This window comes from Bipolaris oryzae (assembly GCF_000523455.1).
Source record: "Bipolaris oryzae ATCC 44560 unplaced genomic scaffold scaffold_130, whole genome shotgun sequence".
NCBI lineage: Eukaryota > Fungi > Ascomycota > Dothideomycetes > Pleosporales > Pleosporaceae > Bipolaris > Bipolaris oryzae.
The window spans coordinates 50617-68087 of NW_006911406.1; the positions used below are offsets into that span (position 1 = coordinate 50617).

At 52.0% G+C, this 17471-nt stretch overlaps 6 protein-coding genes across 6 annotated transcripts; 3 read left to right on the forward strand and 3 right to left on the reverse strand.

The window, feature by feature from the left end:
• Nucleotides 1-454: 454 nt before the first annotated feature.
• COCMIDRAFT_28617 (uncharacterized protein) lies at nt 455-1864 on the reverse strand (the record flags this gene model as incomplete). Its single annotated transcript, XM_007692469.1, has 1 exon — nt 455-1864. One exon carries the CDS (start codon nt 1862-1864, stop codon nt 455-457), a length of 1410 nt encoding a protein of 469 aa, XP_007690659.1.
• Nucleotides 1865-4140: 2276 nt separating this feature from the next.
• Nucleotides 4141-5517, forward strand: COCMIDRAFT_7663 (uncharacterized protein; the record flags this gene model as incomplete). Its single annotated transcript, XM_007692462.1, has 5 exons — nt 4141-4158; nt 4214-4261; nt 4326-4398; nt 4465-4859; nt 4912-5517. 5 exons carry the CDS (start codon nt 4141-4143, stop codon nt 5515-5517), a joined length of 1140 nt encoding a protein of 379 aa, XP_007690652.1.
• A 554-nt stretch (nt 5518-6071) lies between these two features.
• COCMIDRAFT_7664 (uncharacterized protein) lies at nt 6072-8057 on the reverse strand (the record flags this gene model as incomplete). The annotated part of the gene is made up of 2 exons (XM_007692463.1): nt 6072-7801; nt 7850-8057. The coding sequence occupies 2 exons, from the start codon at nt 8055-8057 to the stop codon at nt 6072-6074; spliced, it is 1938 nt and encodes a 645-aa protein (XP_007690653.1).
• A 304-nt stretch (nt 8058-8361) lies between these two features.
• Nucleotides 8362-12558, forward strand: COCMIDRAFT_7665 (uncharacterized protein; the record flags this gene model as incomplete). The annotated part of the gene is made up of 3 exons (XM_007692464.1): nt 8362-8423; nt 8474-12142; nt 12198-12558. 3 exons carry the CDS (start codon nt 8362-8364, stop codon nt 12556-12558), a joined length of 4092 nt encoding a protein of 1363 aa, XP_007690654.1.
• Nucleotides 12559-12863: 305 nt separating this feature from the next.
• COCMIDRAFT_39180 (uncharacterized protein) lies at nt 12864-14252 on the forward strand (the record flags this gene model as incomplete). The annotated part of the gene is made up of 5 exons (XM_007692473.1): nt 12864-13086; nt 13140-13377; nt 13481-13621; nt 13801-13936; nt 13977-14252. 5 exons carry the CDS (start codon nt 12864-12866, stop codon nt 14250-14252), a joined length of 1014 nt encoding a protein of 337 aa, XP_007690663.1.
• A 264-nt stretch (nt 14253-14516) lies between these two features.
• COCMIDRAFT_7668 (uncharacterized protein) lies at nt 14517-14868 on the reverse strand (the record flags this gene model as incomplete). Its single annotated transcript, XM_007692465.1, has 3 exons — nt 14517-14525; nt 14588-14693; nt 14807-14868. 3 exons carry the CDS (start codon nt 14866-14868, stop codon nt 14517-14519), a joined length of 177 nt encoding a protein of 58 aa, XP_007690655.1.
• Nucleotides 14869-17471: the final 2603 nt, after the last annotated feature.

The following is a 17471-nucleotide window of genomic DNA, read 5'->3' on the forward strand; positions in this document are numbered from 1 at the left end:
TATTACGTATCTTTGGTATTTTGGTAAAGGTGTTCAAGATTTCAATTCTTGAAACAACTAAGGCCATAAAAGAGCCTCTAAATAGCTTTTGTCTTGGTTCGTCTTTCCAGTGTTCCCGCCATGACTAAAATAAAAATAAGGTAAACTATGATAATAATAATAATAATAATAATAATAATAGTAATAAAAATATTCTTTACTTGTGAGGTTCTGCTCAACAGTCCATATGCTGGAGCCCTAATAATGAGGGACAAACTGAGGAAAACGCTGAAAGCTCGATCAAGCCATTCGGGCGAGAGCTCGCAAAACAGAGAAAAGCATTTGAAGAAATGAATACAGGGAATTTGGGGGGGGGGGAATCGTATCATACAAGCATAGAAAACGTGAAATGGTTGACCAAAGTACTGCATCATTTCAATAACCGTAGAATCGATTCGTGACTAGATGCAGACCTTTATCGGTCGGGAGAATATTGTAGGTTGACTCTTCGAGAGCCGTTGATGCTAGTTCGAGGAGAAGTGTTCAACACAAAATCGGGAATCGGAGGTGTAATCGCGCGGCTTGGAGGTGAAGGGCTCCTTGACTTGGACCCTACACTTCCTGGGCGATCGCGGGTAAAGCTCCTGGTATGGTGAAGACTATTGATCGTGTTCGTCTGGCTCAGTTGGCTACTTGATCTCATCCGGCTGAACGATCGTGGAGGGCATGCAATCGCCTGGTTCGAATAAGGGCTAGCCATGATGCTAGTGCCTGGCGTAGCGGCTGGAGGTGGTAGCCCAGATGGACTTTCCGACCTAAACAGCGGATGGATATGAGCTTCACTGACGGCAGGGCTAGGTGGTCGAGAGACGTCTGGCATCATCCTGGGAGGCGGGCACAATTCTTCGTCATCTTCCTCCGGAAGCTCGGAAAGAAAAGAACCGTCCAGGGCCCGACCAAATGAGTTTGGTCGGCTTCCAGGAATGGGCTCCAACGTTGTGCCCTTGTATGACATCGTTTGCTGCAGGACAACGTCGCGTGTTGGAATGATTACGCCACTAGTATCCCAGCTATCGAATCCGTCCGAGTGTGAGATAGTATCCGAGGATTGCCGATTTGAGTAAATGCTAGGTGCTCCATCTCGGCTAAACGATCGCTGGCTGATCAGAGTAGTGCGCGATGTAACGGGTCGCACCACATGACGAAGCGATTCTCGGAATGATTTAAGTGACTTCGACGACTGAATAGATAGGGTAGGCGAAGGCAGTGATCCCATAGCCTCTGGACGGTGGTGAGCAGCCAGTGGCGATGACGGCTCGACGGCTTTGCCCAAGAACAAGTCGCTGGGGCGGTGTGTTCGCAGTTCACTTATGACGGAGTCGCGAGGGCCGGACGTAACGACAGTTTGAACTTTTGGAGCCTTACGATTCCACAGAGGGGAAGTGTACAGGATGACTTGACTGGCGCATGAGATGATCCATAACGCTATTTGTGCAGAGACATGGCTGCTCCAGTTTGAGACGGGTGCAACTGGAGGGGCAGCAGTGATCTCTTCCCATTTCGACTTGATCACGATGATCAATACGAGTGATAGGATCAATGCCACACTTGACAGTAGAATGCTGATGGCTATGAGAGCCGTTCTTGCTTTTCCTGGTTGCTCCAATGCGCCACGTATATTCCCGACATTGTGGAGAGTATAGAAACCAACGCAGCCAAGGGAGACGAGATCGAGCGTGCCTGCCGTGGCAGCGATGCTGGCCACGGAAGAGTAAGTAGATGACAAGGATGCCGCCTCCAATATAGACAAGACTGCGTCCACTGTTGTACTTGACCAGGCAACAACACCGACAAGCGCAAGGTAGAATTTTCGAGACTGTAGCATGACTGATAGAAGAAGTAGGCCTTGGTCCGGAAGGACTTGCAAGTACTATCGAGGTACGGGCAAGCGGCCTCGGAAGGCTTCGGAGGAATGGTCGACAAAGGGTTTGCAGGATCTTGCAGCAGGGTAGATATCAACACAGCAGCAAGTAGGATGATAATATAGCACCAGCTTGCCCAGAAAAAGAAATGGTTGTCGATTGGCGGTCGTCCTCTTTGGGGGAAGCGAGGAGGATGCGGCAATGTAAGTGGAACTGTCAGGATGAGATACAAAAAGCCCCCCAGTCTTGTTGCTGTGGGGAGGCGCGAAACAGCAGGCGCGGAGGTAAACGCGTTCGAGGAAATGATGCGGCTGTATAGGTGCAGGTACTATAACTGGGTGAACCGTTTATGGGCCGTAGCTGACACGGGTCTAGGCCGGATATGGCGAGTGTCCGTAGAGATGGGTGGTCGGGGTGGTGAGACTAGAGAGAGTGATGAAGGACAAGAATGAGGGTATGGTTGGCGACTGGCTGAGAGCCACAGGGGCGAATGCAGGACAAGCTGACGGCGTAGAGAAGGTAGGGAAGGGTGTGGGGAGGGACAAGAAGTAATAATAAATTCAGAGCCGGTGCAGAAGGCGGATGTGGGTGGCCCATTGTTTCGTGGGCAGGCCTGTAACACGCGTAGGACGGACGGGGAAACCCTTACTAGCATGTTTAGGCGAAGACAGGCATATATCGAGCGAACATTACACAGCACCACGACGCCAGGACGCATGATTACCGGGACCTGAAGCACGTCCGCATCCGCGCAACTTTAACATTATCGACTACAGCCAGTTGTCCCTGGGCGGTGAAGGGCACACGAGGATCATCTGAATCAGGCTGGCAACCCTTGGGCTGCACCTGAGGCGAAAAGGAAAACGGTTTGTCTTTTCGAAACACGAGGGGCAGCGACCAATGGAAAGCCGAGATGGACAGGCAGCTGAAGGGTTGTAGGGCGGTGGAAACGGTGCCAGGGCCTAGCTGTCATAGTCTGTAGTGTGGAGCTGCGGTAAGTTTAGCCCTTCATTTCCTCACGCGTTGTTTTGGCCTTGTTTTCGGCAAAAGCACAACAAACAACCCTGAAGGGCAAGGCAGGGCAGGGCAGGGCAGGGCGGATGAGCCTTGTTCAATGACGAACTGCCGCAGCCAGCCTGTACGTACATGAACTGTGTACTTAGCAAGCAGGGCGCGATGCGCGAGATGGGGGACAGGCATGTAAGTAGGTAAGTAGGACCGTCGATAGCGTGCCTTGGGTGGTGCAGCGTGCGGTGCAGCCATGACAGCACATGCAATTGGCGAAAGTCGCACTACGGGCGTGGCGAGTCCGTGAAACAACATTCTCGCCTCATGACGGTCTAGGGCGACTCATGGGCGATTGAAACAAAAAAAGACGATGCGGCGGACGTGCAGTCGCTGAAAGGTCGATTTGATGTGTGATGACAACCGTCGGGCGAGTTTTTGGAGTGGTGTTGACGCGTGCTATGGTGGATGCGCGCCGGGGGACAGCGGACGCTGGACGGATGCCAGCAGCGCTAGGCCGGGGTAGAGATGAGGACGCGGGCCATTCTGTCTGCTGTTGCGTCACTGCCGGGCGGGCAGGCCGTTCTGGCCGTTGGAGGGGTGGAAAGTCAGTACATGTGTATTACAAACACATGTACATGGTGGATATGTACATGGGTGTGGGTGCTGTATGCTAGTACGAGTCGTAGGTTTGTACTATGCAAAGGCCAGTGACTCGCCATCACGTGAGCCACCTATGTACCTATTCGCCCCGTCGATCGCATGTGTTCTTAGTACTGCAGGCTATTGCTATTGCTACTGCTATTGCTATCACTATACTACTTACGCTGTACGCGCCTCAGGAATGCCCTCTTAGCGCTGCGCCACTTATCACCGCGGCGAACTGTGGCGGTGCACCTATGTGTCCGTGTCTGTGTCTGTCTGTCAAAGAGGGTCCCCACTAAGCTGGTTGACGACGAGAGATTCTGCCTAACCAGCGCAGCACACTTCTATTACCTTCGCAAGCAGACCATCGACCAAGCACAAACGCCTGTAGCTTGGATACATAGCCGACGTGCAGCCCGCTTCCCTTCTGCCAGCCGCTCTACCTTTGCCATCGCCCTCTGCCTGCCACCACGACGGCCTTCCACTGCGCCATCGCGCCAAGACCAACTTCATCATCCCCACCTCACCTACAAGAGCACCCCGCCCACCCCCAGCGCCATCTTCAACCACCCACGCACCAACCGCCAAGATGAAGATCACATTCAAGGTACGCGTCTTCTCGAGCCAGCGGTGCCCGAGAGCCCTAGTTGACGCCCGTGCAGGACCTGAAGCAGAACAAGTTCGTCATTGAGGCCGAGCCTTCAGAAACGGTATGCGGCGCCCGCCACGCCTTGCACATAGCCCTGGCCCTGGCCCAGCTGACACATTCACCAGATTGGCGCTCTCAAGTCCAAGATCCAAGCAGAAAAGGGCTGGGAAGTCCCTCAGCAAAAGCTCATCTACTCCGGTAAGCTTGCACAGCTTGCTCCCATGCCTGTGGCCACCGCGATCGCTGATACATACAAACAAACAGGCAAGATCCTCCAGGATGCCAACACGGTCGAGTCGTACAACATCGAGGAGAAGGGCTTCATTGTCTGCATGGTCTCCAAGCCAAAGGCCGCTCCTGCTGCATCCTCAAGTAGAGCTGCGCCTTCAACACCTGCTCCCGCACCAGCCCAAACACCTTCAGCTCCCCAAGCTCCTACTCAATCATCAACCACGCAAAACGCCCCCGCTACACCTTCTCCCGCGCCTGCGCAGGCATCGGGCGAGCGCTTCAATGACCCATCGGCCCTGACCATGGGTGGCGAGCGTGAGGCCGCTATTGCCAACATGGAGAGCATGGGTTTTGCGAGGGCTGACATTGACCGCGCCATGCGCGCCGCCTTCTTCAACCCCGACCGCGCGGTTGAGTACCTGCTGACGGTAAGCCGAGTGGCGTTCCACCTTGGTTAAGTTTATTCTAACCTTCGTCTAGGGCATTCCCGAGAGCGCACTACAGGAGCAGGCGCAACAAACACAAGCCCGTGCACCCAACTCGCCTACGCCTGCTGGCGGAAATGCGGGTTCGACTGCGCAAGCTAACCCTTCGTCTGGAGGCGATGAACCCATGAATCTGTTCGAGGCTGCCGCCGCTGCCCAAAACCGAGGTGGTGCTGGCGGTGCTCGCTCTGGTGGTACTGGAGGTGCTGGCGCCGGTGCTCTCAACGCCAACTCTCTCGACTTCTTGCGCAACAACCCCCAGTTCCAGCAGCTACGACAGGTGGTGCAACAGCAGCCCCAAATGCTTGAGCCCATCCTGCAACAAGTCGGCGCTGGTAACCCCCAGTTGGCTCAGATGATAGCATCCAACCCGGAGCAGTTCCTGCAATTGCTTGCCGAGGACGCAGATGAGGATGCGCCGCTGCCACCGGGCGCCCAGGCCATCTCCGTCACGGAGGAGGAGCGCGAGGCTATTGAGCGCCTGTGTCGCCTTGGGTTCGAGCGTGATCTGGTTATCCAGGCATATTTTGCGTGTGACAAGAACGAGGAGCTGGCCGCCAACTTTCTCTTTGACCAGCCTGACGACGCTGACGACCAGTAGTCGCTTTTGGCTCTCTGTGCCATGGCTGTGCGACATCACCATACCCAACACGTCCGTTTCTCCGTCTGATATCACGGTTACAGTGGCACACCAAAACTCCTCTCCTTAAAATGGACAAAAATCCATGCCGAGTCGATTGGCGTCGGGCGGTCCAATGCAGTGCTTTGGTCGCGGGTTGCGGCTTTCGATAGTTCCATTGTTTTTCTATGATATATAATACCTTCCGAATGGGGTACGAGGAAAGAGCTGAGGCCTGCTGGATTTGTGACATGTAGTAGATGGACCAGCAGACGCTTGCTAGGCGGAAGAAATAGCTTATCAATAGAAAAAAACACCATTCCATTGTTCATATCCGGGACCAGAGTGAAGTGATTTCTGTTTGGGAAAATATGTACGTGTATCAAGTGAAATGTTGGTGTAGTGGAAACTTTTTTTATTCTTCGCATAGGAAGTCACTAAACAAATACTCTGTTGGTATCTAAGTGAGAATCCACCCACCCAACATACACCACGAATGAATGCATTGAGAAAAGAACAGAAGAAACAGAGTGAGTCTAAAGCTCAACCGGAGCAAGCTTCCTCTTACGACTCCTCTTCTTCTTTTTCTTCTCCCCTTCCACAATATTCCCCTCACTCTCTTCCTTCTTCTTCTTCTCCTGCTTGACCTCACCATCGCCATTCGGCGCCGCAGTCTCCTCACCAACAAGCGTCTCAAACCCACCTTTCGGTCCCTCAGCATCACCAAACGTATCCTTGCGCCACTGCCTAATCCTCGCCTTCTTGCTCAAGAACTTCTTGTCCTTCTTTTTCTTGACCGGGTCACGGAAGGTGGCTAGTTTCTTGAGGCCCGCAAATTCGTTGAGGGCTTTATCGTCGGCGAGGAGGATGTCGCGGGCGGTGAGGCCAAAGGATGTAGGTGATGTTTCGCGGTAGCGAAAGCGGGAGGCTGCTTTGGAGGGTTTGGCGGCGAGGGCGGCTTCGTATTCGAGGTTTTGGTTGACGAGGTTCTCGATTAGGCGGCGGTCGCGGCGCGCTGTTGATTTTGCTTCTGCACGCTCTTGCTTGAGTTTCTTGGAGGATTTCTTGGTGGAGGTGCCGGTTGTTGGGTCTTCTACATCGTCATCATCTTCGTCGTCGTCTTCTTCATCGGCGCCAGCGTCGGGCATTTCATCGTCGGAGGATAGGTTCGGTCGCTCTTCTTCCTCGTCATCCTTGAAGTCAGGGACCAGGTCCTTGATGTCAATGTCGTCGTCAAACTTGGGCTTCTTTGGCTTCTTGCTCTTCTTGCCATCTTCTTCTTCTCCGTAGTAGGCATCTCCAAAGCGCTTCTGCATCTCGGCATCCCACTGCTCATCTGACCAGTCTGCCTCTAGCACGTCTTTCCACTCATCGATATTGAAATCTCTGCCGCTCAGTCCTCCTATCTTGCGAATCTGCTTGACCTTATTCTCCATCTCTTCAACCTTGAGCTTGCGCAATCGTGCAAGCTCCTGCTCCTTCTCCCTCTTCTCAGCCTCGCGCTTAGCCCGCGCAGCCTCGCGAGCCTTTCTTCGGCCGCTCTTTTCGTCTCGACGCACTGTAGTGCTTGCTACAGCGTCACGAGCATATGTCATAATCTTCTCGTTCGCACCGGTAGTGTCCTCAAAGTATAGGTTGTACGAGTTCTCCCATTCGTCGGCAGCGGCGTCCTCATCTTCGTCATCTGACTCGAGCGGTTGGAAACGGGCAGACTTGGTGGGCACCCAGGCGCGGGAAGCCATGAAGTTAGACAGGAAGGTTTCTGGGTCTTGGTCGGCCTTCTCAACATCCTCTGCTGTAATCTTGGGTCGGTCGTCCTTGGGCTTCTCGGGCTTCTCCTTGGCGACAATAAAGTCATCGTCGTCTTCACCATCAGCAGCAGCATCTAGAGCCTTGACGAGGTCCTGGCGGGCCTCTTCCTGCTCTTGCGCATATGTCTTTGGTGGCGCATCCTCCTCTTCATCAACCGTGAGTTTGCCCTCGAGGAGGTTCTTAGTATGGTAGTCTCTGAGTGTCATTGGTTTTTCTTTTTCCTTGTCTTCTGCGCCATCGTTGCCCTCTTCGGGATCGCGGTAGAACTTGACTTCCTTGTTGTAAATGCGGGGGTCTTTTGCGCGCAGAGCCTGGAGAGTGGCATTGACTTGTTCATCGAGGTCTTCGTCGAGCAGATCAGCTGTATCGTCTTCTTCTACACCCTCCTCAGAGTCTTCCGACTCGTCATCGTCGCCGTTGGCGAAGGCCTTGTCTTTGCCGTACTTTTCCTCAACTGTATTCAGTTAGCGGTGGAATGGCAATGGATAAGGTATCAGCATACGTCTGAACTGCTCGGCGCGCTTCTTGTTGTGCTCGAATCGGCGCGCATAGTCTTCGTTAATCTTGAGCGATGCCTGGCCGTCGTCGCTGTCGGAGCCTTCGTCGTCGGTGTTGTCGAGCAGCTTCACTTTTTTAGCTGGCGGCTCAATGGCGCTGTTGAGCTCGCGCTTGGCACGGCCAGCGGTGGTCTTGTCCTTTGTGGCCGCCATGTGGTGTGGCTCGAGGTTGATGTCGGTGTTGGTGGAGTGGCTTGCTTGGTCACAAAATTTTGGTGGAGCAGGTGCTAGCGCGTGAACCCTGACGTTGGCCGCGGCAGTGACTACCCACGGCCGCATCCTAAGGGAACCCAGGGTCGGGCCCATGCATGATCAGGACAAGCAGCACCACGCGACACTGTTCCCCCTTCATGACTTTTGGCCATGTATTATAGCCTCCATGTTTACTTTTGCCCCGGCCTTTTGTAGATACCTGTCTCCGTAATCTTCTTTTTTATAAGCGGAAGCGCCCGCACCCATGGCTGAGGAGGAGCCACCACAGCTCAGCGTAGAGCCGGTATCAAGGCCACTGGACTTGATGTATGTTGCGAAAGGCTCCATGGGCCCCCTATTATACTCACAGCGTGCAGACCAGTAGTAATTAAAGAGGCCGCTCTCGACTCACCCACCTTCCGCGCAACCGCTGTGCACTACGGCGACCAGATCGAACTTATAGAAAGATGGCTCGACTCCTTTGTCCGCGCCACCTCGAGGCTTGCAACCGAATGCAGCAATATGCATGCTCTTGTAGATACATATGTTCAAACTTCACATCCGCCGCTGCAGCTCTCTGAAGCCGTCGTCGACCATGACTACACAGTCCTGGCCCTCAAGCGCTTTGGCGAGGGGGCGCGCGAATATTGGAACAGCGCGCTGCGATGTATGAAGCGCGCCGAGACGACCATGTGCGAGCCATTGCGAGCCTTCCTCTCCAATGACTTGCGCGTGTTGAAGGAAGCCCGCAAGAATCTAGACTCCACCCAGCGCATCTTTGATTTAGCCATCGCACGGTATGCAGGACAGATCAAGTCAAAGGAGGCTTCGTCACTGAGAGAGGATGCTTTCCAGCTGCACGAGGCTCGAAGGGCATACCTCCAAGCCAGCATGAACTTCTGTGTCTTGGCGCCTCAGGTGCGCTTGACTCTGGACAAATTACTCGTCAAGATTGTGCATGAGCAGTGGCGTGAAATGAAGTCGGGAACCGAATCGTCTGCAAAGGGCTTCGCCAATTGGACATCGGATGTTGAGCGCGTACGCGGCTGGAGCAAGGAAATGGAAAATGGCGAGCGTGTCTTCAAGAGAGAACTGCATCTTGCGCGACAGCAGATCGAGGTCGCTGCTGAAGTAAACTCACGACCGTCGCGAGATCTGGATTCATACGCTGCTTCGACTGTTCCCTACCTCGGCACAGCAACCTCGACTGCCAATTTGCAATCGCCAGCGAAACCAGATCCCGGAAACGAAAAGGCAGAGAAGCAGGGCTGGCTGTTCCAGCGCACAATCACGGGCAAACCTGCTAGGACTTACTGGGTCAGGCGGTGGTTCTTTGTCAAGAATGGCATCTTCGGTTGGCTAACACAAGGAACGCGATCCGGTGCTGTCGAAGAATCTGAGAAGATTGGCGTGTTGCTCTGCGGTATTCGGCCTGCATTTGCAGAGGAGCGACGCTTCTGCTTTGAAGTAAAGACAAAGGACACCACCATCCTCCTGCAAGCTGAGACGCAAAACGACATAACCGAATGGATTTCTGCCTTTGAGGTTGCCAAGCGCAAGGCGCTGGAAGATACATCCAAAGACCTGTCTGGTGCTGGCTCCATCGATGCCGCATTCTCCATCAGCCCGCCTGTAGCCCCCGAATTCGCCGCAAAGACTTCTGAAGGCAATGTGGGTATTCCTGGTGACGACACTGCCAACACGGACCGCTCTGACACTCTTGGTCCTCCAGGTGCCGATGGCCTCGCGGTACGTGGAAGCTTTGATGTGACCAGGCGTGCTACTGGGCTCGAAGGTGATGGCGCTCGTCGCGACCACACTGCCCGGATTATGGAGAAGCTTGACCTTACTCGAAAATCAACAGTCGGCCCCCAGCTTAGCGGAAACAATCCTTCTTCTGCAAGTGGCGGCATTGCCAGCCTTATATCTGCCAGTCTTGCTTCAGCTAGTCATAATCTTGTTCAAGGTGGACAAATTACAGCACCTGCAGTCGGACTTCCCGATACTCGGCTCGTCATGGGCCAGACGCTCCCTCATACGACACTTGCCCCTTCAACACTTGCCGGTCCACCAGCACCAACAAACCTTAGCAAAGCTGCAGTTGCTGTGAGCGGCGAACGTGGTCTTGGCACTGGTCGTTCGGGCAACATGCCTGGTGGACTAATGGCCAACTTATGGGGCTCAGTTAATTGGGGTTATGTTAATATTCTAGGCGAAGAGGAATCCAGCACCCGTATCGGACCTCCAGGTTCCCCAAATCCTTCTTCTGGCTTCATGCCTGATGACAAGAAAGCCGGAGTAGGAGGCGCATCAGCAGCTCCGGCCAGTGTAGTCCATCGCAAATCAGCTAGTGTGGGTAGTGTTATGGCCGCTGCTCCCAACCGGGATGTGGTGGATGAAGATGAATTCCCAAGCTCTTATCCTCTCGCTCTACGTATGCAAGATGCACAATTTCGTATACTGTTCCCTACAGTACCACGGTCAGAGAAAGTAGTTCTGGTGTTCCGTGCAGTATGGAACCCAACAGACCTGCAAGAGTTTCCGGGTCGTGTCTATCTCACAACCAAGAACATCTACTTTTACAGCAACCATCTCGGTCTTGTTCTCGTAACTGGTATCAGCATGTCCTCAGTTGATGAAGTGACTGCTGCACCTGGCAGAGACTGCGATTTCTTGTTCCTCCATTTCAAACCTGGTGCAAGGCAAGACGGCGCTACCAGGCTCACCGTCAAGACCTTCCTCGAGCCTTTGAGGTTGCTTTTGCGACGCCTAAATTTCCTCGTTCGCAATGCAGCCTCAGGCGAGCATAGCCTTGAAGAAACAGTGAAGAAGCTGCTTAAGATGGAAACTGATGAGGGTCAGTACTCAGCGGCTGAAGAAGGTTGGGAAGACGTTGCTCCAGACACGCCTGTTGATCCAGGATATGGTGGGAAGAACATGAAAACGATTCTGCGTATCGACGGCAACTTGTTTGGACCATCTGGTGCAAATATCAACAGAAATGCTACCAAGTTCAAGTTGCCTAGTCAGCCCGTAATATTTTCTCCGGCTGGCATGATGCAGGTGGCAGTGGAGAAGGAATACGAAATTAGTCCAAAGGGGTTGTTCCATATCCTTTTTGGTGACAAGAGCGCTGTTTTCCAACTATTATACCGCGAACGAAGAGCATCGCGCGTTGTGCAGGGGCCATGGACCGTAGGTGACAAGAGCCTCCAGCGAAGAGACTTTGAGTATGAGATTGCACAGCCAGGCAAGAATGGAGCCGTTGTCATAAACGACTACCAAGTAATAGAAGTGCTCAACGATCACCTCTGCTACGTTGTATCTGACCGGAAGACCCCCTGGTATCTGCCTGGTCACGAGCGCTTTGTATTGGTCAGTAAGATTGTCGTCACGCACGTCTCGAAAGCACGATGTAAGCTCGCTATCCATACAAAAGTGGACTGGAAACGCAACCCACGGTTCGCGAAGAAGCTTATCGAGCGCCAGGCTTTACAGGACCTGGAGCTTGAGGCACAAGATCTTGTGGATGTGGTCAATGACCAGGTCGCGAGGCTTGGCCATAATAGGAATACCAACAAGGTTGTCAATATCTTTGGCCAGATTGGTGCGCAAACGCAAGCTGTACAGCTGGAGGCGCAAGACATTCCGCCACCTAACCGACCTCGAAAGTTCAAGTTACAACCACAAACTACGGGGTCATTTGTTGCGCAGCTCATTGGCAACATTGTCATCAGTTTCATCTCAACTGTCATGAGCTGGATCCTGGCGATCGGCGCTGAGCTAGGTAAGGTCATTTCAGCACACACCTTGCTCTTTGGTCTCTTGCTCTTCAGCGGCGGAGTAAATTTATTCTATACTTCACGAGACAGTTGGACATGGTGGCACGAACGAGGCGCTGCAAACTATATGGTGCGACTAGGAGTTGGTCCATCAACCAGCATGACACGTTCAATCTACATTCGCGACATTGAAGACGCATTCCTCAATCCGAACGCTACGAGCATCAAGATATCAGCGCCCGTCCCCAATGCTGACAACAAATGGTACGACAGCCATATTCTCCAGATATATACAAACTAGAGCTAACTTCTGTCGCAGCCACCAAACCTTCACTAAGCTCCTCCATGACCCCTTTTCCACAAACCCCTCCCACACCTTTTTCAAAACTCCTACACAAAGCACACAGCGTCTGCACCGCACACGCCAAAACCTAGGATCCCACCGTCACGACCTCCTCGTCGCCCTGCGTGTCGTCAACCGTATTGAAAAAGAAGTAGTAGAAGCCGAATACGCAAATTGGCTTCTGGACGAAACGCACAAGTGTAGTAAAGTCGGGAAGCTGCTCGAGAGCGCGGCGAAGCAGGGCAAGGGAAACCAGGTGGAAGAGTGGGTGAAGGGGTATTGTGGGGATTGTGAGAGGAGTTTGAGGGGCGTAGAGGTAGGGAGGGGGTTGTTGTGAGTAAGGAGGTTGTGATAGATGGGGAGTGGGTATGGGTATGGGTATTGTTTGCATAGCGCAGGGGGTATATAAATAGAAAATGCATAATAATGGGAATTTCGCTCGAAGAGTTTTCTCGCTGTGCTGGAGTGAGGATGAGGAAAGACGTGAAAGGAGCGATGAGTGATGCGGTGTCATGTGACTATGGAACATTTTCGAGCGCCCTCTGTTTCTGTCTGTTTGCTGTGACCTGCGTTTCTATTTAGTCGTGGTCACCTCTCCTTCATAGTCCCTTGTCCTAGCATTGGCGACAGATCTCCCCCAAAATGTCGGCCGATTCCTTGGAGCGCGAACTGAAAGGCAGTGAGATAGTCGTGGATGACAAACTCCGCATCTCATTTCGACACACCATCCGGGTGCCAGACAACGAACGAATCTCCAAACTACCGCCAGATCTGGGAGCATACCCAATCAAAGCGGTAGCCGACTACAGAAACAAAATGGAGCCCGCCATAGCTGCCAAGGGTGGCGTGTTTTTCCCCATATACCGTGAGTGCACCAGCATCAGACGCTTATGAAACAGGCACTGACTTACTTTAGAGAGTCCGAAGCCATATGGATTGACTTCAGTTGCGAACCAAACTCGAAATACATGATCAAGATTTATGTAGGTAGCGTCAACGCCATTTCCGGTGAGCCTGCGATAGAGGACGCTGGCACCAAACTGCGCCTCCAGGCTCGAATGGCAGAGGTTAACGGCAAAGGTTCCGAGTGCATACCTCTCCAAGACTACATTATCGTGCCAGGGCAAATGTGGTTAGATGGCATCGCAGATTACCGGTAAGGATGCCGCAGGTGGTATTCAATTTGAGGTTACCCCATTCGCATTGAATATTTCCATAAATCCAAGGGATATTCCAGGCCGTTCCCACATCTGGGTCAGAACAATGATTGGACAGTCGATCAGAATACATGTTGAATCGTCCGACACCATCGAAATGCTCATGTTGTGGATCCAGGATCATTTGGATTATCCGTCCAATCAGCAAAGGCTTATATTCAGAAAGACAGGACTCAAGAATGAGTAAAGACTTGAGTTTGTAGAACTACAGTTTGATTAACATGGGTATTAGAGGAACGGACACTTGCAGATTACGCGATCACCCACGTATGGCAACACAGCTTGAAAACACGAATAAGCGCTGATGATGTGACGCAGAATACCACAATCCATCTGGTGCTTCGCCTCCGCGGTGGAGGTAGGGGATATTGCCCGCTAACGCAGATGGCCATTGCCGCTGGCAGAAAGATTGAGCAAGGCATCGTTCCCGACAGGCTTAGAGATCGCTGGGAGAGGAAATGTACCACTGTATTCAATGCGCAAATCCTCAATTCGGCAGTGTACAAAAAAGGTCACTGGCCAAGCACCTCCAGCGAAGCCGATGGATGCCAAGATCTACAAACAGCTTGGACTGCCTTTTTACAAGCTTTACGAAGAACCAAGCGGAATCTCTGGGGATTTCAGTCTGTTCAAGTCTGTTGCACAGATCAACGGAGAAACGGAAGAAGTCATCACGCCTGACACTGTTGAGATCAACAATATGGCTACGCAGCAACTGGTCGGCCTGACAAATCCCAACGGACCCCTCCGCGAGTTTCGCACTCTCCGCGATCTTGTGAAAGAATTCGAGAGATTACATGTCGCCAGTTTCTGATATTGCTATATGTAGCTTGGGATGTTACATGGACACAGTTCACATATGACGGAACAGAAATCGGCTGGTGGAGGGATGTACACATGGAATATGTATACTGAGGGATAAACACGGATATGGAAAGTCTATCTGGATACACTCCATGTACACAGATAGTACACTCTTTTTTCCCAATGAAACCATGAATTCTCTTCACCCAACCTTTTCATACACACACACACACATTCCCCCATCATGACCACTTAGTCTCCCTACAATCCCAGCTCATCGATACTACAACCCATCAGCTTTTCTTCTTTCCCCCCTCTCCCCATCGTCTTACCACTACAACATACCTTGACAAAGCCAATATCCTGCGCCTTCTCCCGAAAAGCCTGGCGACTCATGTTGAGCCCGTATTTGCGGATGATGCCGGATTTCTTCCTCGAGCCTGTGACGACACTGTTTTTTTTTAAAAAAAAACACGCGCACCATCAGCACCTCGGTTTTTCCAAGCCGAGAATCTTGGGGAGAAAGAGAACCGTGATGGGAAAGGAAGGGAGAGAGATGCGTACCAGCTGATTGATCCTTTACCGTAGGTGCGGGGACGCGAGTACCAGACGGATTCGTGGGACATGTTTGCCGTGGTATCGCTTTTGCGCTTTGTGTTTACTCTTTCACGTTTTCGGTTGTGTTGGTGATAGAGTTGAGAGGATGAGTTTTCTTTCTTCTATCTTGTTAAACTTGGGTCATGAAAAATTTAGATTCTTTTGTGCGTGTGGCGGTTGTGGTGGCGAGTGGTTGGTGCATGGTGGTGGTGAGGACCTTGTTGGTCGAGGGGTGATATCAGGGTACTCTCGAGGAGAAGGGGAGGGGAGGCATGTTTGGTCTGGTGGAATGAGAGAGTTGGATGGGGGTATAGGAATTTGAGGGTTGGAGGGAATGATAATACTGGGTTGCAAAGAGGAGAGGTGGGAAGTAGGTGGGTGTTAGACTTGGACTTCACGGGAATACAAGGCTGGTTTGGTAGTTTCTCAGGTTGATATTGAAGCTGTGAATTCTTTGGAGATTGACCATGCGACTGAGACGACATTGCTACGCTCAATGTTGTTTTTTCTGCAATTTGTTTTTTCAACGTTACAGATGTCAAGGTTTCTGCTTGATGTTGTAAATTAGCGTAGTATCCAGCCAACCAGCTCGCCCTGTCCGCCCTGTTTCATCTAATCGTGCAAGCCGAAGTCAATTTTCACACCATATGCAGTTCATCACATCACTCTAAGAATACATTGGTCCACGAATTCCAAGTGTGTGAACACCTCTACATTTCTTCGAGGCGAGAGAATCCGCATACGGGCGCTTGTGTCGGCATCGCTGGTAACCAATAAATCACATGCTCTTCAGCTGAAACTCAAAACAGCCACGTTGTAGACGACCAAGACGTGAAGGGGAAAACATAAGGCACCTCATGCATCCACTGCACACCGCCCGACCATGTATTCCCAGTTCAGTGACATGCCTCGCACACCGACTTCAGTGGGGACAATACTTACGTAGACAACGAAGTGGTTGTCGAGCATGTTGTAACACACCGACTATGATCAGGGATCATCGTCTCATACATGCTATCTACCTGAGCGCAACTGCTTAAACAGGAAATTTTCATTACAAACTGTTAACCCTGACATCCCGCGTGTTGCAGTTCCCCGGAAACACCAACCTAGTACTTAACGGCCGATCACAAACATTGCAGGACGCGGAGAATTATTCCACCAGCTATATACGTAGGGTTTGAGCGAGTCAAGAATATCGATGATGAAGTCCTCGGTACAGTCCCGGTGTATCATCGTATGAATGAAAGTGACATGAACCGCGCGCCTCAACAATGTATTTGCCAAAGTTGGTGAGGCGCCAGGCCACGCAAACATTCTCGTACATAGGCAGGGAAGGCCATGGCAGCAAAAAAAGTTCACGGAGGAAGCCAGCAGCTAGTCGACGATTGTGCCTCTTTAGCGTCGGTAAGCTGCGGTAAGGTGTTGAAAGCGCACCAGCTACTATATGCTTACTTGTTTCATTATAGCAAAGTACGTCAGCACCGGTGCGAAGGAGAGAAAGACACCAACGGGCAAAACGTCGCGCTATGATACCGCTGGTACGTGAGCGCTGTGGCTTGGGGGACGTCCGTCCGGCGCCCACCCAGTTATTCTCGGATACGGGAGCCGGCGCCTGCAGAAGTCGGGACCGCGAAAGAGAGCATGCGTGCTGCGTGTGCGTCTTGTGTTTGGACCAACAACCGAACGTCGTCCAGACCCAAGAGCACCAGTGCACCAGGGCTTATCTACACTACTAACCATGAATCGCCCATCTTCACGTGCGGGCGCTTTCTGTTACATTTGCCTGCGATTCGCGATCGATCGTTGGACGGAATTCTCTTGCAGGCACCACCATGCTTGTGTTGGCGGTGGGGGGCGCCCACAGAGACGACTTCTTCTGGACTCTCTTACTAACTCTTAGCAATTCTCTTGCGTACGTACATACGTCCGTACTCAGTACTTGCAAGCGAGCGACCGCCCAACTGCCCAGCGGCTACAAGCAATGCCACCACATAGCCATGGAGGATTGGCCCTCTCGGAAGCAACACCTCAACTGAGTAGCAAAGAAAAAAAATGTCTGCACCAGGCCGCCCATGTGGCACATACGTTACATGGCCCCCCCAAAAAAAGACTGGAAACTCAAAGCAATCAAAGCAATAGGGAAGCCCAACTTTCGCCCCATCTCCACTTCTTTCGTCACGGCTGAATTCACATACCCACAACTTCCCCAAATAAAAAAAAAACTACTCCTCTAGAAACAAAACGATTCAGAACAGAAGGACTCATAGAAAGTCTAGAACACTAGAAACCTCGATAACAAAACCACCACAGACGGGACCCACCTGGCCGCGAAATCACCGAACCCGATAGTAACTACATCAATCAAAGCAGACAAGGATGGAGAGAAAGAGAGAGAGAGAGAAGAAAAAAACGTTGGTACCACCCGGTGAGCGAACGGGCGGCGGCCCTAACCGGTCGTCGCATCCATACCACACACACACACACATCGCAACACCACACATTATCGGGCGGGAAATTACGATGTGCAGCCTCGACCTCCAAATCCGTGTGTTTTGTTATTGTTGTTGTAAATACATTTAATATTTCTAATTTTCTGGCTTGCAAGGCCAGTTTTTTTTGGTTTGATGAG